The sequence below is a fragment of the Triturus cristatus genome, chromosome 7 (genome assembly GCF_964204655.1).
Source record: "Triturus cristatus chromosome 7, aTriCri1.1, whole genome shotgun sequence".
Taxonomy (NCBI): Eukaryota; Metazoa; Chordata; class Amphibia; order Caudata; family Salamandridae; genus Triturus; species Triturus cristatus.
The window spans coordinates 1,415,658,293-1,415,683,378 of NC_140590.1; the positions used below are offsets into that span (position 1 = coordinate 1,415,658,293).

Sequence of the window (25,086 nt, forward strand, 5' to 3'; positions counted from 1 at the left end):
GGACTCCAGGTGGAGATGGGCCACTTCAGTGGGGATGTTGATCAGGGCCTGGAGAAGATCACTGCAGTAGTGGAAACATTGCAGACAAATATGATTTTTGGTGGAGGTGCCATGAGTGGCACAGATAGTGGGGTGTCAAGCCGCAGTAGTGTCTCTCCTACGGAGACACCTGTGATGTGCCATAGCAGCTGCCGGCACCTTGGATTGGGAAGTGGCTGCTCTGGCCAGGCTGGGCGGAGGGGCAAAAAATGATCTGTGTAGGGTCACTGCACAATGTTTTGGCCACATATCCTTTTTATGTTGTGGTGATGTAGCCACAATGGAGTTACTTTGTAGTTCAGGCCTACATTTTCTGATGGACAGGTTGTCCTTAGTTTCTTTGTGGATGCTTGCACAATAAAGCACCAATTGACAGTCACAATTTGTTGTGTCTTATGTATAGGAGAGTTGATAAATAATGTGTACGTACCTTAAAAAATACTTGTTGGCAATCTGGTCCCTGCGCCTTCTCCCTTCTGCTGCAACGCTACCATCCCTTTGATGTAGGGCAGGTGGTCCTGGGTCCTCATCCTCCAAAGCTGTGTTAGATACATCCATGGGCAATCTACAATTGCTACGATTTTACAGACTGTCTCTGCTGCATACTGCAGAGCTCCGCCACTCTTGTGTAGGCACCTGATGAGCGATTTCATGATCCCAAAAGTGCGCTCAATCACAGTCCGGGTGCGCCTGTGTGCCCTGTTGTACAACCTTTCATGTCTGTTGTTGGGAGACAGGTATGGCCTGAGGATCCATGGCCGCAGGCCTTACGCACTGTCACCTGTTGTGAGATATATGATGGTGAGATGACATACTTACTGACATACAAATGCAAAGGCATTTATCTGGGGACTGGTAATATCATTACGTAGGAGGTATCCATCAGCAAAGTCACCGCTTTCTTACCTTTGGTATGTGCCACTGTGTCTGAAAATGTATGCATCTTCGATGCTTCCAGGAAATTTTGCTACCAGGTCTGTGATGATGTTTTTTGCATCACAGAAAACTTTGATGTTGAGGTAATGAGTGGTTTCCCCATTATGGAAGATGTATTCTATGCGGGATGGGGGACATATGGGCACATGGGTCTCATCTATGCACCCAATGACCTGTGGGAACCTTGTTAATCTGTAAAAATCAAGTTTTGTTTGATTTACTTTCTCATCATCCCTGGGCATGTATAAGTGTTGAGGGATGTGGTATAGCATGGCCTATAGGAAATTATGGAAAAAACGTGAAAGCGCACTCTGAGACACACCACCAGCCACTGCAATGATATCCTGATAGCTACCAGTGGCCAAGAGGTGGGGGTAGCACAAGACCTGCACATGTGTGGGAATTGCATTGCTGCGCAGAGTTCTGCTCTCAAGTTGTGGCTTCAAGGTGTCTACGAGGTCTAGAATGACAGTGCTACTCAGCCTGTACTGGTCATAACTCTCCACCTCTGTCTTATCCAGCAATATTAGCCTGACTCTGGATATCCTCTCCTGTCTCCTATTCCTCTGCTGGGCAGCCAATATCCGCCTCCTCGCTATCACATACAGGGCAGCCATTGTGGAAAAGCTTCTGATGCATTCTGGGGCTGTTCTTATAGGTTGGGCCTGGTTACCACCTGTTTCTGGTTAGTGGTAAATTGCGTGCGCAAATTGGCCTATTTGCGCATAGTCGCAATTTGTGACTGCACAGTACATTTAATTTTGTGAGTCGCAATTTACAAGTCGCTATGTTGGTATTTGTTATTTGCGAGTGCCTTTCGTACATTGCCTGCGGCCATTTTTGCATGCGCACATCATTTTGTGACCGATTTTGCGCATGCAAAATGGTCGTGTATCTGGCCCCTTGTGTAATGTGTGTTACTAGATTTATTCATGTATTTATTTACGTATTTATTTATTTTTGACATTTTTCTAAAGGGAGAATGGGAGCTCAAGGATGCATGTAATATCTATAGCCCAAGGTTTGAATAACGGAAATTAAATCTCAAAGTCAATTCAGTATATAGCAATCATCATCAACGGAGCGTTTTGACAACTTAATATTGAATGCAACATAGAAATATGAAACCAATTCGGAAAAAAAAATCAATTGTCCATTACATTTAATGATTTTCTGTTCTAGACCTTGAGACAGATTCCATTCACGTCCCAGAAAAAGACAAACATCCACGCCACTGAGATGTAATTCGTTTTCAAGTGAACATTGTTTGCAAGACATGTGACAAATCAATTAGCATTGTTAAAGTTGAATACACTATAATTTAATGATTGACCACACATACTTGCAATGCCTTTTATTTATTTACTTGGTGGGTTGGCCTGGACAGAATGTAATCTTAAAATGCGGCACAAAGGAAAATTAAATGGTTATACAAAAAGACACAAATAGAGTGCTAGTTCAATACATACGTCCCACTTTCGGTTGGACAGTTAAAACTTTGTAATTCTTCTGTCCAAGCCAAATTTCAGATGAAAACGCATGCATGAAAGGCTTGTGCATGCATGACTGGGGCTGTTGCAATAGATTTTCTATTAAATACAAAGTTTCCAAAATAGCTGCTGATGTGGATGTGCGCCTCTTGATATAAGTTCATCATGATCAGCGGTGGCTCTTCCGCTATGGTGGAGGAGCGTCGCCCTCCTTGCTCGCACCTTTAAAATAAAACAGGTTTAAAACCCATTTTATTATCGTTTTATTTTTCTTGTGCCAAGTCTTGGGGGCGGGGCCAGGGGGCTGACAGTACTGGAAGGGGAGTGGTGAGTACTGTTATCAGAGGTCATGCCGGTTTGGTCGCCCTCTCCAGCTGGCCAAACCGTCATGCGCACTGAAGCTCTCTCCAACCTGAGCTGCATTGCTGGGTTGGGGAGAGGAGGCACAGGTTCCCAGGCCACAGGCCAATCCTGCAGCTGCTGTCATGCATGAGAGCAGCCTCAGGATTGGCCGCAGGACAGTCTGGGAGCAGAGAGGAGCAAAAGAGCACGATACTTCATTTTTCTCCATCGTCCCCATCCACCCTCAATGTACCTGGCCTGCCTGTTTTCCCTAACACGAGCCGCTCCTGATCATGATAGGAGTATATATCCGTGTAATGATGCCATTCTAAATTTTACCTTACTAACATGGCAGATGGCAAATTGTGAGAAAAGTAGCAAGCATCCCAGCAACATTCTGCAGCTGCTGGCTCTCTTTTTTTAAGTTTAAGTTTATTGAAACCACAAGAATCGTACAATTACAATCAAAAACCATTAAAAGGAATAAATAATCAAGATAAATACAACAAAAGGAAAAAAATATACTGATTACAATAAACAGTGTATCCTAAAATAAAGAGTCAGGGGGGGGGAGGATTGGAGACAATAAAATGTCATTGGAAATAGTTCAAAACAAAAAATAACAAGAAGGTAGAGTATTGCATGTGAATAAAACTCTAAAGGAGAAAAAATACAGTTATATAATTACGCGGTAGAATATATAAAACAGTTTTAGATTGTTCAACAAAAAGACAACGAGACAAAATCATGGCGGTTTACGGACATCATCTGGTGTTCTCACAGTATTAGGAATTAAAGTATTTGAAGAGGCGGAGGCAGATAAATATGTAGTGAGAGGGAGCCATAACAGATCTCGTTTGATAGCTAATGAAACAGGGGTGACGTTATTAGTATCAAGTCTATGATGAAAGCAGAGGGCGTTCCACCAGGCTCTGTAAGTAACTTTATCTGCATATTTCCAATTGGAGGTGATTAAATGTAAGGCAATAGCAAGTAATACATCAATTAGCTGAAAATGTGGTGGGGATTGAGGCCAAGAAGGAGATAAAGAGCCTAGAAAAATATTTGGAAGAGAAAAGGACACCTAAGTGTTAAATATTTTATTAATTTGAGACCAAACTAAACGCCAAAATTTGTCAATATTGGGGCATTCAAATATCATGTGCTTTAAATCAGCCCTTAAGCATGGACAGGACCAGCATGTTGAAGAAATGTTAGAGGAAAAGGAAGCCAAATTTACAGGTGAGTATAATGAACGGTGGTATACAAAATAAAGAGTTTGAGTAGTATTGGCTGCTCGTGAGGTTTTATGAATCTTTAACCATAATTTATCCCAAACAGAAACAGGCCAGCATTGCGATAACTCCTTTTCCCACGCCAATTCAGTCTTCGTTTTACACCTTGCTAAAGAAGATAATAGACAGTTGTAAAGGGAGGATGCAGTAGGGGAGGAATTTAGTAACGGGAATAATGTAGAACACGTTATAGGGAGATCAGGAGAAGGTAAAAGTAATGAAAGATATTGGCGGAGAGAAGGGAGTAAATGATCATACTGTTTCTTGAAAGAATTAGGAAGAGTAAATTTAGATTTAAGATCTGAAAAAGATAAGGGTTTATTATCAGACAAGAGTTGAGAAATCCATACTAACCCTTTGGAATGCCATGATTTCCAATAGAAAGCACGATTCTTAATGCGTAACAATTTGTTGTGCCAAATAGGCTGTTGAGAAAGTGAAATAAGCGAAGGATAAGAAGATGGGAGAAGAGGAGTTAAAATCTTACGTGTATGAGAAATGACAGGAGACCGTAAAGAGGAGGTGTTAGCAGAGAAAGCAAGGGATTCTCCAAGATCAAAGGGGGAAGCGAAGGATTTTTCTATGAGTAGCCAAACCGGAGGATATGTAGGAGATTCAGAAGAAAGCCAGAGAGAGGCTTGTTTTAGAGAGAACGCATAATGGTAAGATTTAAAATCAGGAAATTGAAGGCCACCGTAAAGTTTGTCTTTTTTAAGAGTAGATAAGGCTATTCAAGAGGATTTGCCCTTCCAAAGAAATTTTAATAAAATGCGATCAATTCTTTTAAAATAATAGCCCGGGATATGCACAGGAATCATTGAAAGAGGGTATAAAATAATGGGAACAAGCATCATCTTAATAGTGTCTAGTCTACCCCACCAAGAGAGAAAAAGCGGGTGCCATTTAGTAATTGAATCATTTAACTTCTTAGTGATATAATCAAAATTCTGTTTTAAAGTCTCTGAAATAGTTGGGGAAAACAATAGTCCTAAATATTTTATTTTTCAAGATTGCCAGGAAAAACCAGTTTGAGTAAAATAGTGTTTAAGACGCAAGACATTAAGGGGCAAAACTTCACACTTATCTCGAGTTAGACGATACCCTGAGAGTTTCGAAAACGCATCCACTTGAGAGAGAAAAGGGGGAAGAAAAATGTCTGGATTGGAACAGTATAAAAGAATATCATCTGCATATACCGACATTTTGATTTGTTGGGTGTCCAGATGGAAACCCGTAATTTGAGAATCCTGCCTAATTTTAGTGAGAAAGGGTTCTAGCGCGACGACAAATAATAGGGGGGATAGGTGACCTGACCTGACCTGACCTCGTCAGAGCCGGTCGCTCCTCCCGTCGCATGGCTTCTGCCTGAGTGCGCCGGTCCCCCCTGCTCTTGCCGCCTGTTCGCCGCTGCCCCCAGGGCCTAGGTGCCTCTTGGTTGTATTTTATTCATTCTGCTCTGTGCCTTATTGTGTGTTGTATTCTGCTCTGTGCCTTATTTTGTTCGCCCACTGTGCCCCTGTACTTTCTAATTTTTTGCGCTTATTCTGCCGCCTGTTTCCCGCTGTTTTTTTCCCCGCTCTCCGCTCCTTGCCGCTGCTCCCCCGCGGCCCCGTCCCCCTTTTCTCTTCTGTACCCTCTCCCCTCCTAGTCGCCACCCCGCTCCCGCCTCCCAGCTGCCCCTCCCTCTCTCCTCCCTCCCTCTCTCCATTTATGGCAGAGTCCGCATGTACGCGCAGCATTCACATGCAGCAGGCGCGCCGATTGTGCGCCAAAGGCGCGCCAAAGGCAAGCCCGTCTACGCCCGTCCGCGCCTGGACCGCGCCCAGCAGCAGAACCCCTGGTCCTCGACGATGCCAGTGCACCCGACGGACCTACAACGCCGCAACCCTCCACGCACTCAACACCGGCCAGAACCCTGCCTGCTACCGAGCCACCCCGAAGCTCACCCACGGACCCTTCACCTGCCAAGCCTGCCGATTCACCTGCCTCCAGACCTGCACCGCACCCGTCAAGCCGACCACCAACAACAACCACCTCAAGTGCATCCTACTCAACACCCGCTCCGTCCACAGGCACGCCCTGGAGCTCTGGAACCTCCTCGACACAACCTCACCAGACGTCGCCTTCCTCACGGAAACCTGGATGAACGCCTCCTCAGCCCCCGACATCGCCATAGCCATCCCGGAGGGCTACAAGATCACCCGGAGGGACCGAGCCAACCAGACCGGAGGAGGCATCGCCATCGCCCACAAGAACACCATCCGCATTACGACCAACTTCGACGACACCCTCACCGCTGCCGAGCACCTTCCCTTCCAGATACACACCGACCCCAAGACCACCCTCAGAGGCACCCTCATCTGCAGACCTCTGGGACCACGCACACAATTCAGCGAAGCCATCGCAGACTGTGTCAGCCCACACGCCCTCACCTCCACAGACTACATCCTCCTGGGGGACCTCGACTTCCACCTGGAGAACAACAAGGACTGCAACACCACCGCCCTGCTGGACAACCTCGCCAACCTCGGACTCAAGCAACTGGTGAACACCCCCACCCACTACACCGGACACACGCTTGACCCCGTATTCTCCTCCAGCAAGCACATCTCCTTCAGCCACTCCACCGGACTACACTGGACAGACCACAGCTGCGTCCACTTCAACTTCAGGAGAACCACGACCCACCACCACCCGCAACAGGTTCCCCGCCGAAGCTGGAGCAAGATCACCGCCGACCAGCTCACCACCTCCCTCAGCCAGAACCCGCCCACGAACACGACAGACCCCAACGAAGCAGCCCGCAACCTCACACAGTGGCTCACCGACTGTGCCGACGAACTCGCACCACTGAAGAATCCTCCCAGCAAACCCGGCAGCAGGAGAGCCTCGTGGTTTACCATCGACCTCAAAAACTCCAAGAAAACCTGCCGCACCCTCGAGAAAGCCTGGCGCCTCGACCAGACAACAGAAAACATGACAGCACTCAAGAACGCCACCCGCGAACACCACCAGCTGATCCGAAGCACCAAGAAGACAGCATTCAAAGAAAGACTGGACAACAACACCCACAACAGCAAGGAGCTCTTCAACATCGTCAAGGACCTCTTGAATCCCAGCGCATGCAACACCGACATCACTCCCTCACAAGACCTCTGCGACTCTCTCGTCTTGTTCTTCCACCACAAGATGGCCGACATTCACAACAGCTTCGGTGCACAGACCACGCACCCAACCACCGAACCAGCGCCCCCAAACACCACCCTCTGCACCTGGACCCCTGTCAGCACCGAAGACACCACCCACCTGATGAACACCATCCACTCCGGCTCCCCCACCGACCCCTGCCCACACCACATCTTCAACAAAGCCAACTCCACCATCGCACCCCAACTCCGGAACATCATCAACAGTTCCTTTGCATCCGCCACCTTCCCGGAGAGCTGGAAACATGCCGAGCTGAGGGCCCTCCTGAAGAATCCCACCGCGGACCCCACAGACCTCAAGAACTTCCGCCCCATCTCGCTCCTTCCCTTTCCAGCCAAAGTCATCGAGAAGACCGTCAACAGACAACTCTCAGCCTTCCTCGAGACCAACAGATCCCTCGACCCCTCACAGTCCGGGTTCCGAGCAAACCACAGCACCGAGACCGCCCTCATCGCAGCCACCGACGACATCAGGTCCCTGCTCGACAACGGGGAAACGGCTGCCCTCATCCTCCTGGACCTCTCAGCAGCCTTCGACACTGTCTGCCACCGCACCCTGATACAGCGCCTCAGCAACACCGGAATCCAAGGAGCGGCCCTGGAGTGGATCATCTCATTCCTCACCGGAAGAACCCAGAGAGTCCGCCTCCCCCCGTTCCGGTCCGCGGCTACCGAAGTCATCTGTGGCGTCATGCAAGGATCTTCACTCAGCCCCACCCTCTTCAACGTCTACATGAGCCCCCTCGCAGCCATCGCCTGCCAACACAACCTCAACATCATCTCCTACGCCGACGACACCCAGCTGATCCTCTCCCTCACCAACGACCCCGCCACCGCCAAAGCCAACCTCCAGGAAGGAATGAAAGACGTTGCGGAATGGATGAAGATCAGCCGTCTGAAACTGAACTCAGACAAGACGGAAGTCCTCATCCTCGGGCCATCCCCCTCTGCCTGGGATGACTCCTGGTGGCCCCCTGCCCTGGGCAGCACACCCAAACCAACGGACAATGCACGCAACCTAGGGGTCATTCTGGACTCCTCCCTCACGATGACCAACCAAGTGAACGCAGTCTCATCATCCTGCTTCAACACCCTGCGCATGCTCCGAAAGATCTTCCGATGGTTCCCCACCGAAACCAGGAAGATGGTCACCGAGGCCCTCATAACCAGCCGTCTGGACTACCGGAACGCCCTCTACGCTGGAACCACAGCCAAACTCCAGAAAAGACTCCAGCGCATCCAGAACGCCTCGGCACGACTCATCCTAGACATCCCGCGCCACAGCCACATCTCTGCCCACCTGAGAGACCTGCACTGGCTCACCGTCAACAAGAGGATCACGTTCAGACTTCTCACCCACGCACACAAGGCTCTCCACGACATGGGTCCGAAGTACCTCAACAGCCGCCTCACTTTCCACACACCCACCCGCCAGCTCCGATCCGCCAGCCTCGCCCTCGCCTCTGTCCCTAGAATTTGGAAATCCACCGTCGGAGGAAGATCCTTCTCCTACCTGGCAGCCAAGACATGGAACTCCCTCCCCACTCACCTACGGCTGACCCAGGATCACCTCTCCTTCAGGAAACAACAAAAAAGACCTGGCTGTTCGAGCAGTAGCGACCCCCCCCGCAGCGCCTTGAGACCCTTACGGGTGAGTAGCGCACTTTACAAATTATTGTGATTGATTGATTGATTGATAGGGGGCAGCCCTGACGAACACCTCTAGAAAGAGAAAAATACTCGGAAACCTTACCATTAGCAAAAATAGCTGCTTTGGGGCCAGAATATAATAGAGAAATCAAGGAAATTAATTTAGAAGGAAACCCTATCCATTTTAGAGCATGGAACATAAAATCCCAACCAATCCTGTCAAAAGCTTTTCATCGTCTATTGCTATTGCAGCAAGAGGGTAATCTATGGAGGAGGCCTTACTAAGAATATTGAAAAAGACTCTAGAATTATCAGAGGATAAACAACCTTTTACAAAGCCCGACTGCTCCGGTCCAAGAAGCTCGGGCAAGACAGGATCAATACGCAGGGCAAGAATTTTAGCAAAAGTCTTGTAATCTGTGTTAACTAAAGAAATAGGGCGATAATTCTTGCAATAAGAATGGTCCTTACCTTCCTTAGGAATTAAGCAAATCATAGCGTCCTGAAAGGTGCCTGGAGATGAACCACTCTCTATAAAGGAGGTAAATAGAAGAAGAAGTTGTGGGAGAAGGAGCTTTTTAAAACCGAAACCGCATGGGAAATTTCTGCTAACGTGATGTTTACTTGTAGCGGATCAAAATCAATATGTTGTGAAGAGGGGGGATTAATAGAGTGAAAATAAGAAAGTAGATCAGAGTGAAGTGGCTGAGACTCAGGAGTATAAAGATTTTTATAGAAGGAAACAAATTCAGTTAAGATATCTTCGTTTTTGAGAAGAGTATCACCATTAGAATTAGTCAAAGAGTCTATCCTAACTCTGTCTCGAAGTGTTTTTAGGAAATTAGCCAATAATTTCCCCATTCTGTTCCGACCCCCGTAATAACGAGCGCTACTCTTCAGAAGATAAGAAGAGGCTGCTTCTGTGGACGATTTATTAAAGGTAATCTTAGCGGTAATAAGTTCCTTCAAGGCAATTTCAGAATAAGAATGATAATAAGCATATTCCAGTTTTTTAATTTGAGCAAGCAAATGAGCCGAGTGTTTCTCGAAACTTCTTTTCTTCTGGGACACAAAATTGATAATAAAGCCTCTCGCCGCAGCCTTGAAAGAATCCCAGATCATAGCAAGAGAAGAATCACTGATTGTGTTTATAGTGAAGAATTTAGAAGCGAAAGAACTGAATTGGCTAGAAAAATTAGGATCTACAAGTAATGAATTATTGAATCGCCAACGTCCGACAGACGGGCTATAAGGGACGAGGTGAAAATCAACAAAAACCGGGGCATGGTCCGAAATTAAAATGGAGCCTATTTCAGAGTGAAGTACATGTTTCGTTAGAGATTTACTTAAAAAGAGATAGTAAATACGAGATTGTGATTTGTGAGGAGGGGAGAAAAAGCTATATTCTCAAAGATCGGGATGGCATAGTCTCCATATGTCAACTAGAGACTTTTGATGAATAGTGGAAGTAAATTGTGAGTGCATTTTATTATTTACAAATCGGACTGGGGAATTTCTATCCAAAATGGGGTCATAAATTTAATTACAGTCAGCACCAAAAATAATATACTCATCATCAAATGATAGTAACTTATCAGAAATGTGTAACCAAAAAACATTATCAACAGAAACTGGAGCATAAACATTAAAGAAAACCAATGGTATTTTATCGATAAGTAGTTTGACAATAACCCAACGACCTTCAGAATCCGTTTCTTGAGAAGTAACAGAGACATTAAACTTTTTATAGGATAAAACGAGAACACCATTCTTCTTTCCCAAAGCTGGGGAAGAAAACACATTACCCACCCAACATTTCTTTAATTTAGACGCTTCAGCATCAGATAAGTGGGATTCTTGGAGAAAAGCAACATCAGTTTTTAATCTAGCTAAATGTGACAATACTCGTTGTCTTTTAATAGGATTGTTCAATCCCTTAATATTCCATGTGACAACTCTGAATTTGACTTGATATAAGACAAATCATTAAACCATAAACATACAATATAGTAAACAATCATGGGATTAAAATTAGTAAATAAATGAGAACTCAGGAGTATACCAACAAGAAGATAAGAAAGGAAAAAATTAACAACAATAACATTAATAAACTCAATAGGAGAAAAGAGCAGTGAACAAAAAATATAATTTTGCAAGTAGGCAAAGAAGAAAGAGAGAGAAAAGAGAGAATAAAACACAAAAAGCGCAAGGAAAAAGAAAAGGAAGGGAAAGGAAAAAGAGGAAGAGAGGAACAATGGTGTAAGACAACAGGAAGGACAAAGAAGGAACAGATGAACAAAAAACATACTTACACGAAGATGATTCAGGAAGACAAGGGGGAGGGGTGAGGCCACACGACACAAACGGCACATCCAGGACAGACCAATTGGAGGACCGAGGGCGACACACCAAAAAGATAAGATATTTGCGGAAGTAAAAATAGGATAAGCACAATAAAATTAACAATATAATGAATAGCGAAAAAATGCAAATCCTGAAAAATACCATAGTGATCAATACATAGAAGTATCGGGTGAAAGCTGTACAACTATCGAATCTGAGAGAAACAATAGATTACACATAAATGAGAAATGGAGAAAATAGTAAATGAAGAATCCACAAGAAAATCAAGTAATGTTTGAGGATGAAGATCCAGAAGCATCCATAGCATCCGTCTTGTGAAAATTTATGAAGCTCTGCAATTGCAACGGGTCTTCATAGGTTGTTGTCTTGTTATTAAACGTGACCTTAAATAAGCAGGGATGAAAGAGCCCATAGCGTGCACCCATTGAGCAGAGAGTAGATCTCATGCCGAGGAAAGCCTTACGTCTGTTAGCAGTAGACTTGGCATAATCTTGTGCAAAAAACAGAGTTGAGCCAGACCAAGTAACGCGCTGAGAAGATTTAACCGCTGACAAAACCTTCAGTAAATCCGTATATTCCAAGAAGTACAAGATAACCCCTCTTGGTCTCTGTGAGGATGAAGAAGTCGAGGGAAGACGTCCTAGTCTGTGGGCTCATTGAATGTTGAGGGCAGTGCCTTCTGGCATGTGAAGAATCTTGGGCAAAAAAGTTTAAAAGAAGGCAGGAGGATCTGATCCCTCCGACCCCTCCACCAGACCATAAATACGCAGATTATTGCGTCTATTACGATTTTCAAGGTCCTCCACTTGGTGCTGGAGTGTAGATACTTGAGATTGAAGTTGAGATACATTAGTAGCGGTATCTTGGAAAGAAGACATGTTGTGCTCAACGGCTGTAATTTAAGTCGAGTTGAGACCAAGTATCAGTAAGAATTTGCAGTTTGTTGTTCGTTTCTCCATAAAGGGTCACAGGGCCTGAATCTCCTCCAACAATGTCTCCATGGAAACAGGTGAAATTGTTTTAGGTGGAGAAGGAGGGTTTTGTTTTAGGCGTTTGGTGATGGATTTCCCAGAGGGAGCTGGTGGGGGAGAAGGATCAAATTTGTCGGAGATGGAGACAACAAAGAATCCTCTAGCTTGGAAAAGGCAGCAAAAACGGTTGAATTTTTGACAAAAGTATGCTTGGTCGTGAGCTGTCTGAAAAGAGTACCTCGTATTCTGCCCATAGAAATCAGCACAGGCGCAAGATCTGGCCGCAAAGGACGCAGCCCAGAAGGAAAACAGCTCTGATCAAATATCCAACTTCTGAAGGGAGGCCTTGCCCTTCCGGACCTGCTATGGTATTCCCTTTCGTTTCAATTTAAAAACACCCGGGTGCTACTCACCTCCCCGGGGGATTCCAATTGGGGGTTGATTTCGAAGGAAATGGCTATTTTCGAAGGTGGAGGAGAGGGTTTCTTATATAAATTTGGAGCTCCAAGGTTTTTTAAAAAGGTCCGCTTGAAGGTATTAAAAACAGCCCTGAATGGGTGGTATAAAATCAGGGGAACATGGGGGAGCTGTTATTATTCAGAGTTTACTCCTATATGGGATTCCCCCGGCTTGCCTGCTTGTCTGGAGGACAGCCTTGCGAAGCCTATAAAAGACGCCGGTATTTTGTTCTGGACAGATCTCATTTCCTCAGAAGGAGTCCATCCATGGGAGGTGCTAAGGTCCCGGATAGGTAGTTCATTTTCAAAATTCAAATACCTCCAATTGGTTTCCTGATTCGCCGGGAGAGAGAGAGAACATATAGGTGGTAATTGGGAAATAGAGTTCCTTCTTCAAAATACAAATCTTATAAAAAAAGAGGCAGGTCTATGGTATAAAAGGCTTCTGGAAATCGATGTGGCTGAGCTACCCCCACAACAGACGGTTTGGAATATGTCAGCTCTGGATAATGCTCCTGTAGAGCTATATGAACCTTCGCTCCTAATACTATATAAGTGTGTTAAATCAGCCTCATTAAAAAAGAACCATTTCTATGTTGTTAACAGATTATACTACACCCCCACGAAAATAGCCAAGTTTGCTCCCCTCACACCCTCAAGTTGCCCAAGATGTGACTTCTCCCCTGCTGATGATCTGCATATTTTTTTCGAATGTGGGAGACTAAGAGCTTTTTGGCAGAAAGTGGAATGCGCACTTAATACTATCTTCAAGGTTAAGATTGATTTGGACCTTCCTTTAGCAATTTTTGGCATTAATAATGACTTGATGAACTGGATGTCTGTAGCAGAAAAAGGCTTGATTATGTATCTAATTCTTATTGCCAGAAGGGAGATCTGTAAATTATGGAAGGATCCATCACCCCCCCTTTACGAGAAATGGTTGAGTTCTACATTTAGGGCAGCCCGATTAGATCTTGGACATTTGGATGGTACGGAACTTAGCATTTGGTCACCACTCGTAATTTGGGGTAGAGACTTGAGACTGATTTAGTACCCCCAGGTCCTATGATTACACCTAGCTTCACAAAGAAGTTGGCCTGGGTAGGCCTATAGCTATGGCAAAATGCAGAGGCCTGGGGGAGTTCAGATCCAAAGGACGGCTTACTGCTATTTATTGCAAGTGCTATATGGTGAGATGAGGACAAAAAAAAAATAAAAAAATATCCAACTTTAACGTCATATCCAGCGGGTGTTGGGTCAGCAATAAGCAGATGGAAGCATTCCTGGAAAAGGATGAGGCACATTATATCCAAATGCGAAGTGGAAGCATCGAAATGTAAAGGGAAAAAGAAAAAACTGCACTGCAGCCACAGAGACAGGGATATGCTACAAAATGGCGGCCGTGAGTGCTTCTCCTCAAATAACTGTATATTTGGCTGAAGTTAAAAAAGACAGCACCTGGTAGTGAAAGTCATGGGAGATCGAGCAAGAGAACATTCAGTTGAGCATATCAAGCACAGGTAACAGTTCAAAATTAAGTCCGTCTCTGTGAGAAACTCCTCAGTGCAAAAATCGGCAAAAAACAAAATGGTGGCCGCGAAAACGCATCGCCACTACACAGGGACTTACTTCAGTAAATTCAAACAAATTCCGCTACAACACGGGGACGAAAAGGCCCGCGCGGGAGTCAGCAGGTCTTCCGATAATCATAAATGACATTCTGCCCTCATTTGAAGAACAGGGGATACGGTGCCGCCAGGTCGCACCAGAGAGCCCTACCCGGACACCGCCATGTGTCTCGGGCACTAAGCCACGCCCCTGCTGGCTTTCTTAAATTTGTTTTTTAAAATGAATTGCTAAAAAAATGATACATAGTCAGTGACATGAGGTGCATGATAGAAGTGGCACGGGGATCAAAAATAAGTAGTGTTTTAATGAAAAGAGAGGGTGTGGTAAAGGAGCAATTGCCATGCATCTTACACTTTGGGACAGGCTTTTTTTCATCAGTTCTCTGGCTTGAGGTATCACTGTTACTGCGGTGGAGTAACATGCAGCAATCAGTTATCAGAATTTCAGTTGAATGTGACTGTCCTCACAGGTAAGATTTTTTTCAACTATCTCATATCCCTCTGCTTTGTTTCTGATCCCTTAATTTACGATACAGATAAATAAGTAGTAGGCTGCCTGACAGAGATGCAACTAACGCATACAAGTACAGACAAAGATCCGCAAACCAAAGAGTCTGGACCCCAATCATTGTCTGTTAAGATTAAAGTCCCAGAAAAATGCTTTAATTAATTCAAGCAACACAAGTCCTTATCTGGGATTTACTAAAGACACGCAAAACCACTTTGCGGTGCTTTGCGTGGTTTAGTACCTACAGATTAATGCAAGGCAGTACAAAATGGTGTCTTGTGTTACTTCACTTCATGGAGATGTTCCATGAGTGGAGCATGGTCGTTCCCATGCATCCACTAATGCACTTTTTGACTCAATACCTGATTTACTAATGTTAGTAAACCTAGGGTTGCGCTAAAATGGTGCACCTCCCACACCCAGGCATAACAAGAATAAATGTCTTTATTTTTTCTGAATCACACACAGAAAAAAGGAAATAGGATTCTTTGTGTGCAGGATGCAGGCACCTTGCAGCTAGACAGCCTGAAGGACTCCAGTGCAAGGAGGGAGCAGAAGTGCATCATATCTTAGTATATATGGTATATTTCTGCCCTGTTCGTTTCACACAGCATAGCGCAGCAACTTTGCCTGCTGCCCTTCATTGCATGAAACTTCAGTAAACCTGCTCCTTAGTTTCATGCATGGCATTTTAAAATAAGTAATAACCATGATAACATCGTGAAGGCCAAGAAACACATACCAACAGCAGAAGGCCATAAAATGTAAACTCTACTCCAAGACCAGTGGAATATTATCATCACAAACCTGCATAAGCCTCACTACTGGGCACCTTGGGAGGTTCTTCATAATAAGGTCCAGTCCTGGTTGAAAGATAAGGTCAACTTGTGGCTTACCTGGCAGCATCACCTGCTGAGGCTTCAAAGAGTCTACCTGTATGAATCCGAAGTGTACTGTAGTAAGTGTCAGTTTTTTAAGTTCAAAGAAGTTTTATTGACGAAAGGTAAGATGTCTACAAACTGCATGTAATATTAGAATGGTAACAATTCATCACAATATAAACCTGTTACAATAAAATCTTATGAATTGGATTTAACATAGGAGGAGAATGAAATCAAATAACTAAATATGATGTGTATATCATTAGAGTATAGAAAACCTAATTGGAACACATTAGAGGATCAATCTGGTTTCGATACTTCTTGCTGGGATGGCAGAAGATTGGAAAATCTTTTGGCACAAATATCGATATACAGAGTAACTGGTGACCATAGGTCCGAGCGCTTCATTGCCATACATAAAAGATAAACAAAGGTGGTGTCCAATCTGTGACTATGGCAAACAGCATACCACCAAGCCTTATAAGAAATCTTAGTGCAATTGCTTTTCAAAAAATTACTATTAATTTGAAAGATTCCAGTAAGTGTCAGTTTTGATATGAACATATTATTGCTTCTTTTTGCATCCATACTGTTTTTCTTCATTTTGCTCTGAAATTGGTTCCTGGGGCACTGTATGAGCCTAATGAAATGCTATTTTGTCTTCCATTACTTGTATGCTTTTAAAGGTGTCTTACGTAACAGGAAATAAATGAATACTAATACTTTAGGGGCCAATGGAGTGACTCCTCAAGTAGATCAATATAGTGAGGAAGCTCAACTTTCATATCTGCCAGTTGCTTGTTCCATATAACAATCATTAATGTCACTCACAATCCTACAATTCTTCAAACTTCTATGGATCAGTGTGGTGAATATTAAACCATGTGACACTTATTTATCCTAATTATCTATGTGGGAGATTTCTCAGTTTGTTTTTCATGGAATGGAGGTTAGACAAAATGCAGCTTCTCATTTTAATGGACTGAAGAAAGCAAGCAAATTTTGACAAATTACTTAACGGGTCAGAGTGGGTCATTTAGAGTTTGGCCTCCCAAACTCATAGTAACCCTGCCCCAGTTGGAAGATGGGGAATCTCATGTTTACAAATGGCAGAGCTTCATCTGCATTCATTAGTTGGTCAGGTTTCAGGCTCCGGATAATGCAAGGAACATTGGGTTACATATGTTACCACTACAGTTAAAGCAACAACATCCCAGTACACTACAAATGCCATCCATTTAGTGGCACATCACACTTGCATTGTTTTTAGAACAAGACGATCAGAAGTCTGGATATTGGAAAGAACAGGTCTGTGGCATCTGCCCCATCAGAGATCACTGGGCAGGACTTCCAGATCAAACTGATGGACTTCCAGAGCATGGTAATCAGAATCAGAACAAAAGGCAGTTGTTCAATATATCTTTGCCTGGCAATGCTTTGTTACAACCTCACTTCTGTGAGTTTGTGATGCAGTTTTCTTTTTCTCCCCTTTCCTGTTTCTTCGCATAGTTTTGTTCTGTTAGTTATATGTCTTGCTGCTCTGTAGGTGTGTTCCAGCTTCAATCCTGAGTTACAGAACCTCAAGTCTCTGGGTTTCCCTGGATTCCATGCCCTTATCTTGATGGGTTTTGGAACTTGTTACAGCATACTCTTGCCTAGAGACTGGTATAATTTTACCTGTAACCTGCCATCTACTTACCAGATGAGGTAGAGTACTCTACCAACTACAGAGACAGGATCTTGTGTCTCTTGCCTTCACGCTACCCCGCCCCTTTATTCCCAAAACACCAGCTTAGGAGTATTGCCATTTCATTCCAGGCAGGGTTACGGGATAACCAAGTCTATTGTTGTGTTCACTCTGTAATTTTATAATTCTGATAGTCTCCTAGTTCACAACCTCATGACACATCAGAGAATTCCCTTCAGTCTGTGGCTCAAGTGTTTGTTATGATCCAATGCAATATGGATGGAGAGGCATACTTTTGTGATTGTATTAATAAGCTTGCACCCACAGCTAACTCTTAGACTGGGACATTGACTTCACAGCAAGTTCACATTATGTCAACACCTGAGAATTTTTCAAATCATACTGTAAAATGATGTTGCATTTATCCTGCCTAACCAAAAACTCTATGGCTTGGGTGACACCCCTTATTCTGAACCCAAGCCTATGGATATTGAATTATGATCATCTCCTTTCTCATTCTATTTATAGCTTTGGCAAGGTGCAACCCACACTGGCAGCAGACACGCCAGTTCCTACACTTCAACAATACAATGATGAGCTAGCATTGTTATATTAGCAACTTGCAGCAGTTGAATGTAAAGGCTACCTGGAGTGATAATGCTACCAGTCAAGCATTTTATTATGGCTTAAGAGAAGAGCTAAAAGAAGCCTTAGTTGCATGTCAGCCTACTACAACCAGTGCATTAAAAGACACCATAAATCTGAGAAAAGAGGCTGTCTGTGACATATTTTCAATGCTCCATCAGTACAAATATCAGAAGCAACTCCTAATGGGGAAGAGCCTATGCAGTAAGGTAAAATGCTTTAGACCCTCACCCAGGAAGTGAAAAAGAAAAGGAATACATTAGGGCCAGTTTATTATGTGAAAAAGTAGGACATTTTATACTGATCTGGTGGGGAGTGGACAGGCTCATCAATTCCCTAGAGGACACCCATATAGTAAGTCTACAAGTGACCAATCCATCTATCACAACAAAGGTACATTTCCACATTTAAGTGTGATTACCTACACAGGGGACGTTTACAGTATGTGCCTTAGTTGATTTTCAGCTTCTTGTCATTTTATGATGCTTATATTTTATACAATGAATCTTTTAAACATGGGAAAAGGCTGCTCCCAGGTGTTGCAGCATGTATAGGCAGCGTGGCAGGAAAAGTATTTTTGTTATACCGATCTTGCCCATAAGAGACAGAGGCAGTTCTCGCCAAAAGATTCCCTCTACCACCCTCCCTACATTGAGCTCCGTGTGTAAGGCAGCTGTATGGGCCAGTCTAATCCCCAAATATTTAAGGTCTGTGGTCGCCTCGGGGAGTCCCACCTCCGCAAGTCTATCTCCTGGGAGTTTTGCTAATCTTCCCACCGGAACCAGTTTGGATTTCCCCTGATTCGTTCAGAGACCAGATACTTCTCCAAACTGTTGTAGTATCTTGAGCAAAATGGGTATAGACTGTTCCGGTTGCCGAGCATAGACTAGTGTATCATCGGCATAAAGGGAAATCACATGTTTGGTAGCTCCCAGTTGTATTCCCCAAGTACTCAACCGATCCCGCCAGGTTACTGCCAACAGTTCCATGGCTATCACAAGTATTAGTGGCAACAATGGGCACCCTGCCTGGTGCCTCTCTCCAGCGTAAAGGCCTTTGACATCAGGCCTCCTGAACGGACCCGAGCGTGATGGTCCATATAAAGTAATCGTGCCCATTAAAGAAATCCTTGTTCCACTCCCATCCGCTGTAGGACAGACCACATAAAGGGCCAGTCCACCGAATCAGAGGCTTGTTCTATATTTAATAATGCCAAAGCATCGTCGCCTCCCTCAAGACTTGGGTAGTGCCATTCATGTGTCACGCGTCGTAAATTATACATGGTACTTCGTTTGGGTATAAATCCTGCCTGGTCCGTGTGGATCACATAGGGCATGTGCAGCAGGAGTCTGGTCGCCAGGATCCCACTCAGTAGTTTCCCATCTAGATTCAACAACGAGATCGGTCTATATTAGCTCGGCAGCAGGGGGTCTCTATCAGGCTTAGGTATCATGATTACCACTGCCTCCCTCATAGAAGTTGGTAAAGATTGTAGTGCTAAGGCCTCATTGTATACTTCCAATAGGCGGTCTAGCATTAGTGCGGCAAACCGTTGATAGAATTCAGCCTGGAAACTGTTTCCCAGACTCTTGCCTCTTTTAAGGCGTTTGCCCGGCCACCATTAATTCCTCTTTAGTGATCGTTGCTTCAAGCACTGTCTCCTAGGCTTGATCTAGGTGTGGTTACTCTATTGAGGCAAAAATTTGCCTTATCATTTCCTGTGGTGGGGAATGCAGCTTCTTGTAGAGTTTTTTCAGATGTTGAGCTAGTACCTCAAGGATTGCCATTTGGCTATGCACTACCTTTCCACTGTTATCCTGCATCTGCAGTATCGGCACACTGGCTGTCTCGCTACGTACAAGCCGGGCAAGCATCACCCCGGATTTAACTCCCTCTATGAGTAGGCGTTGCCGAAATGCTGAATATGTAAAATGTTCTACCTGGTGCCAGGATTCAAACAATTCTGTGTGTGCCGCACCCCACTCCCCCATTAGCTGTGGGGATATTGGGAGTTCTGCTTCTAATTTACCTAACTTCCTCTCTTGTACATGGATATCCTGCTCTAACTGGCGTTTGACTCCATATGTTGTCTGTATGCACACCCCTCTAAGTGCTACATTGTTGGCCTCCAATTCGCTTGCCCTACTAGAGGCCGACCCCCAGGTTTCTTCGAAGTATCGAGATTTCACTACTGAAACTGTCACAGAAAAAGGGGGGATCCGATAATGCTTCCGCTCGAAGTTTCCACATAGATATAGCTGGGCGCGGTCTTTGCCCCACCAAAACTAGGCAGAAACGGTGAATGATCTGAGAGATACCTAGGCAAGTATGTTATTCCTTTTACTTCAGGTGAGAAATGTTCAGATATAAAACAATAGTCTAGTCAACTAAACATATTGGACGCTGGGGTATGGCATGAAAACGATCTCTGACACATGTGTCATGCCCTTCATATATCAATTAACTGTATACCTTGTTGAACGTCTTTCAGGGACCCTGCTATATGCGGTTTTGTGTTTTGCCGGGAGTTTACCCGGTCTAGCATGCCGTCAAGAACACAGTCAACGTCTTCCATCATATACATTATTTATGCATATTTCCCGACCCTCCAGCTTGCCACGTAAAATCACCTATCTACCCTCTGAATCTACCACTTGGTGCAAGTACTGGAAGGGTACCCCAGGTGCCACCCATCTGAGTGCCCCTTGGGCGAAACCTGAATAAGAGGTTGCATACAACTGCCCTTTCCATCTCCGCCTGACACACGGAAGAGTGCCACCCCACAAATGCGTTTCTTGTAGACAGGCAAAGGACACTCTTTTTTTTAGGGAAGCGAATACTCATCTATGATTTTTCAAATGCGGCCAGCCCTCGTACATTCCAAGTGAGCATTTTAGTTATGGTGGAAGCCATAAGCACTGATCTATGTGCATTGTCGTTCGTTCTCCATTCTCATCTTCTATCCCACTCCACCCCCTGACCTAAGCAACCAAGGACATCATCATGGCAGCCAAACATTGAGACAATAGAAACCTTCCCATCCAAATTTCAACCTAATTAACTTTAGTAACTCCCTCTTCCCCCTCCTCATGGGGAGTAGTGCAGGTCCGACCCCCCCATGCATGGAAAGTTAGAACTCGCCCCTGCCGCCTCATTCCACAACAAACCCACAACCTGTCCAACAACAAAATCCAGTGCACCATGCTCTTTTGTCTGTTGCAAATGCTTTGCAGTTTTTTTAGTGCATATTATCACATACTCCACTGGTCAATGCCATGCAAGTGGCTGAGCAAACAGGCGAATGCGAGACCAAAGCCTCTAGCTCTCTTCCTGTGTCCACTCTGGACCTCTGAAGGGGGCGAGGCCTCCCGCCGACAGCAGGTCATTTTATATCTCAATCTCCGTCCTCCCTACCCATACAGTAATCATGTGTGCATTACAGAATTACATTTATCTGAGTCCCAACAATATGGTTGTTGACCACAATTTCAATTCGATGTGTTCTTTGATGTATTAGAATCAGGAAGTATGTCCTGGGTCCCCCTCTCTGACTCGGAAATAATTCCGCCATCTGTAGGGTACCATCGGGGCACACCTGAATGCACTCCAGACTGCCATTGTCCCCCTGGAGTTTCCCCTGATTAGGATGATTCCAGCTTTATTCATAATTACACTTTGTGTCGATCTTGAAGAACCCATGGGAGGTACCAGGCAGCAGTCTGGTAGGTAGTTTCATCCAGCCAGTCACTCACCTCCACCGCCGAAAAGAATAACAGAGCTTTCCCTTTGTGTGCCACCTGGAGTTTGGCAGGGTAACGGAGGCTGCATTTTATTCCAGAGTCCTGTAGCCATCACTTGACCGTCAAGAAGGACGTCCTTTGGTTCTGCACTCATTGTGTGTTGTCGGGGCAAATTGCGATAGAGTGGACTTCGTAAAATCATAGTCTGCCAGTCCGGGTGGCCAGTAGAACAGTGTCTCCCTGTCCCGGAAATCGAAGAAGCAAGCTATGATTGCTCTCAGTGGCGAACAAGGTTTGGGCAGAGGAACCAACGCTCTATATAATCTTTATACATTAAAAAACTTCGGGGCTAGGTAATTGACAATCCAATTCTCCAAACACAGCTCTGCGGAGGGACTTTAGGCCTGTTCTGGGAACGCCACGAATCATAGATCATTTATTTTTGACCGAACCTTAGCATCTTCCGCCCTCTCATCTAACTTCACCACTTTTTTTTAGTTCAATTACCATATCTCCAAGAGCTTAGACCTCTTTTTGAACTGTATTCACCTTCCATTCATTTGTGGTCACTCTCTCTGATACCTTGTGTAGATCCCACCTCAGCAGATTGACATTGATCGCAACAGCGTCAATCCTATGTACCATGTTCTCCCGCGTCGCCAAAATGTCTACTAGAGAAGAGAGAAGGGTCCCGCTCTGTGGGGCAATTAGTTTGCACTCCTTGCTTATCCGCATTTATGTCTTGAAGGTCTGGACTCTGGGGACATGGCTGCGCATAGTTAAGGATTTTATTGGTCTGTACTTTATTGCCCTTGTCCTTCACCATTATAGGGCCTTTGTCACCCAAGCACCTCCCGCTGACTTTTTTTATGCTCCGCCACGTGTGGGTTTCCATCTTTCCTGATGGAGTTATGATGTCCCTACTTGGATCTTCAGGCGTTTTCCAGTGCCGGGCCCTAGTTCAGTCTGGTAGCATGGCTTTGTTTAGGTGCAGGGGCCTGTCACTCAGTCTCTTAGCAGCAAATCATTTTTTTTTTTATGACTTGAGTAGCACATCAAGTACCGATGGTCTTCACTGTTGAGACCCACATGTTGTCCCAGTGAGCTTGGTCTTTACTAATCAGCGTGGCATGTATTCCCTCCCCATGCAGTGTCCTGAGTCCGCCCAGCCATCAAGCTGCCCTTGGGTCATCTATTTTGTCATTTTTGACTCCTCGTTTCTGCCTTTCTGTCTTCTAGGCAGCTCCCTATTGTTACTTCAATTGTGCTTGCAGCGTCCACCCTCTTGTTCGCCCCTCTCTCCTTCACTTTGTCCTCGTGACCGCCACCCTCCATCTAAGGGGCGGGGGATCTCCTTCTTCCTGGAGCCCCGCCCGGCAATCCTCCTTAATTCTTTTTACCACACTCCTGCCTGTTAATTTCACTGTCTTTGCCCGGATACTAGCAGGGGCGACTCTCCAGGTCACATCCCCAGCAGGGCAGTCCTTCGGGAATCTATGTAACACTTTCCTTTGCCTGCTCAATATGGTGGCAGGGGTTCGCCTGGCTTCAGCCTCCAGGGCTTCCTTTGCCAGCTCAGATCAATGGCTCCCTCCTCACACAGCATCAGGAAGGACCTCTGGATTTTCCACTGTTTTGGGTAGGGTCGGTATTCTTATTTTACCATGGGAGTCTGGCGGATTTCCCTGCCGTCAGCGGGAGCACTGAAAAACACGACTATCTGGCCATGCCCCACATAACCAACCCATACTTGTTCAAGGATGGTGAACACAATGCTCACACTAGAGTTGGGTGAAAAGAAAGGCGCATTGACAACTTCCCAGAATTGTAATGCATTATTATTAGATATATAATCATATTTATTGTTAATTCTAGTACTTTTATTATTATTTATTTTGACATTCTATTTTTATATAATATGTTTATTTTGGGGAGGTATTCACTGGGGCCATTTAACAGATGATTGTGCATTTTATGCTATCTTTTCCAAATGACATTTGATGAGCTGAGAAATAAGAAATCAATCAAATAATAAAAATGTACTTAATTCCACTCAATATCGAATTCTCAACTTTCTTTTGAATAGTGTACGAATCAAAAAAATTGCCAGGATTTCAATACAATGCAGACCACTTGAATGTTAATGATGCATTTCGTTTAGAACTAAGATCGCTTTTTGCCCTGAACTCATTTTGTCCTATCAAACCCATTTAGTGAGTAATAAGCCTAAAACAGGGAGGGTTATCATCACATTTCAACTACTAAATGAACAGCAGCGGCCGGTGCAGGTAAGCGGTGGGGTGGGCGGGGGGGGGGGGGGGGGGTTGTGATGTCGACAGACGACGGAGTAGGGAACTTGAAATAAATACATAATTCCTATATCGTTGTCTGTCGACCTCCGACGCCTCGCCCTGCCCCACCGCACTTACCTGCACTGGCCACTGCTGAAATTCAAACATTTTTGCAGAAAAAGTGCACAAAGCCAAAACTTTTATAGGCATACTACGGCAAAGTCTACATTTTCACTTCCGCTGTCTGACGAGTGCGACAATTATCTTTTATTATGCCTATCTGTCTGTGCAGACATAGGTTTTACAATGGTCAATTGAAGCAAACAACAGTTCAAAGGTTCACTTCTCTACTTCTGCTCTTTAGAATGTCACCTTATTTCTCCTTCATTAGTTGAGCTGTCCTGATGGTAAAAGGGATCTTGTAAAATGTTCTCACATCGCGCTGAATTAGAAGAAAATGTTCCCATGTGTTAAGTGAATAGGAAGAACATTGAGCTTAGGGAGGTTGTGGAGATGTATTCTGTTACTATGCAACAACTAAATTTAGCTCAACTTCACAGTATTTCAACCATATTAAATGTGAATTGTAAAATAATAAGCAAGCATAAAGTCCAATTAAAAAATATTCAGCGGACATCTTGTCATGACAACAAAAAGTAAAAAGCAAGGATTTTAATTAATAATAGTGCATTTGCTTTCATCCTTATATCAGACAACTTGGTATATGCTGCCTGAGGAGAACCCTATTTAGTAAACAAAATTGTAAGGACTGAGGGGCATATTTACAAGGGGATTACACCACTGGAACGTCACTCTTTACGGCGTTCCGGTGGCGCAATGCCCTGCTCCATATTAACAAAGTGATGTTAACCCACTTTGCACGGTTTAACGTTCTTTGTAAATACAGTACCCTTTCACTCAGTTTTCTGAGTGAAAGGGGCATGCAACGGGTGTT

The 25,086-nt window shown here is 44.6% G+C and overlaps 1 protein-coding gene across 1 annotated transcript in view; it reads right to left on the reverse strand.

The window, feature by feature from the left end:
• Positions 1-941: 941 nt before the first annotated feature.
• LOC146812132 (uncharacterized) overlaps positions 942-25,086 on the reverse strand; it is a 139,735-nt gene continuing 115,590 nt past the window's right edge. The window contains exon 3 of the mRNA XM_085615137.1: positions 942-1,167. Within this exon, the coding sequence (XP_085471263.1) occupies positions 942-1,167 (226 nt within the window). The remainder of the gene's footprint in view (positions 1,168-25,086) is intronic.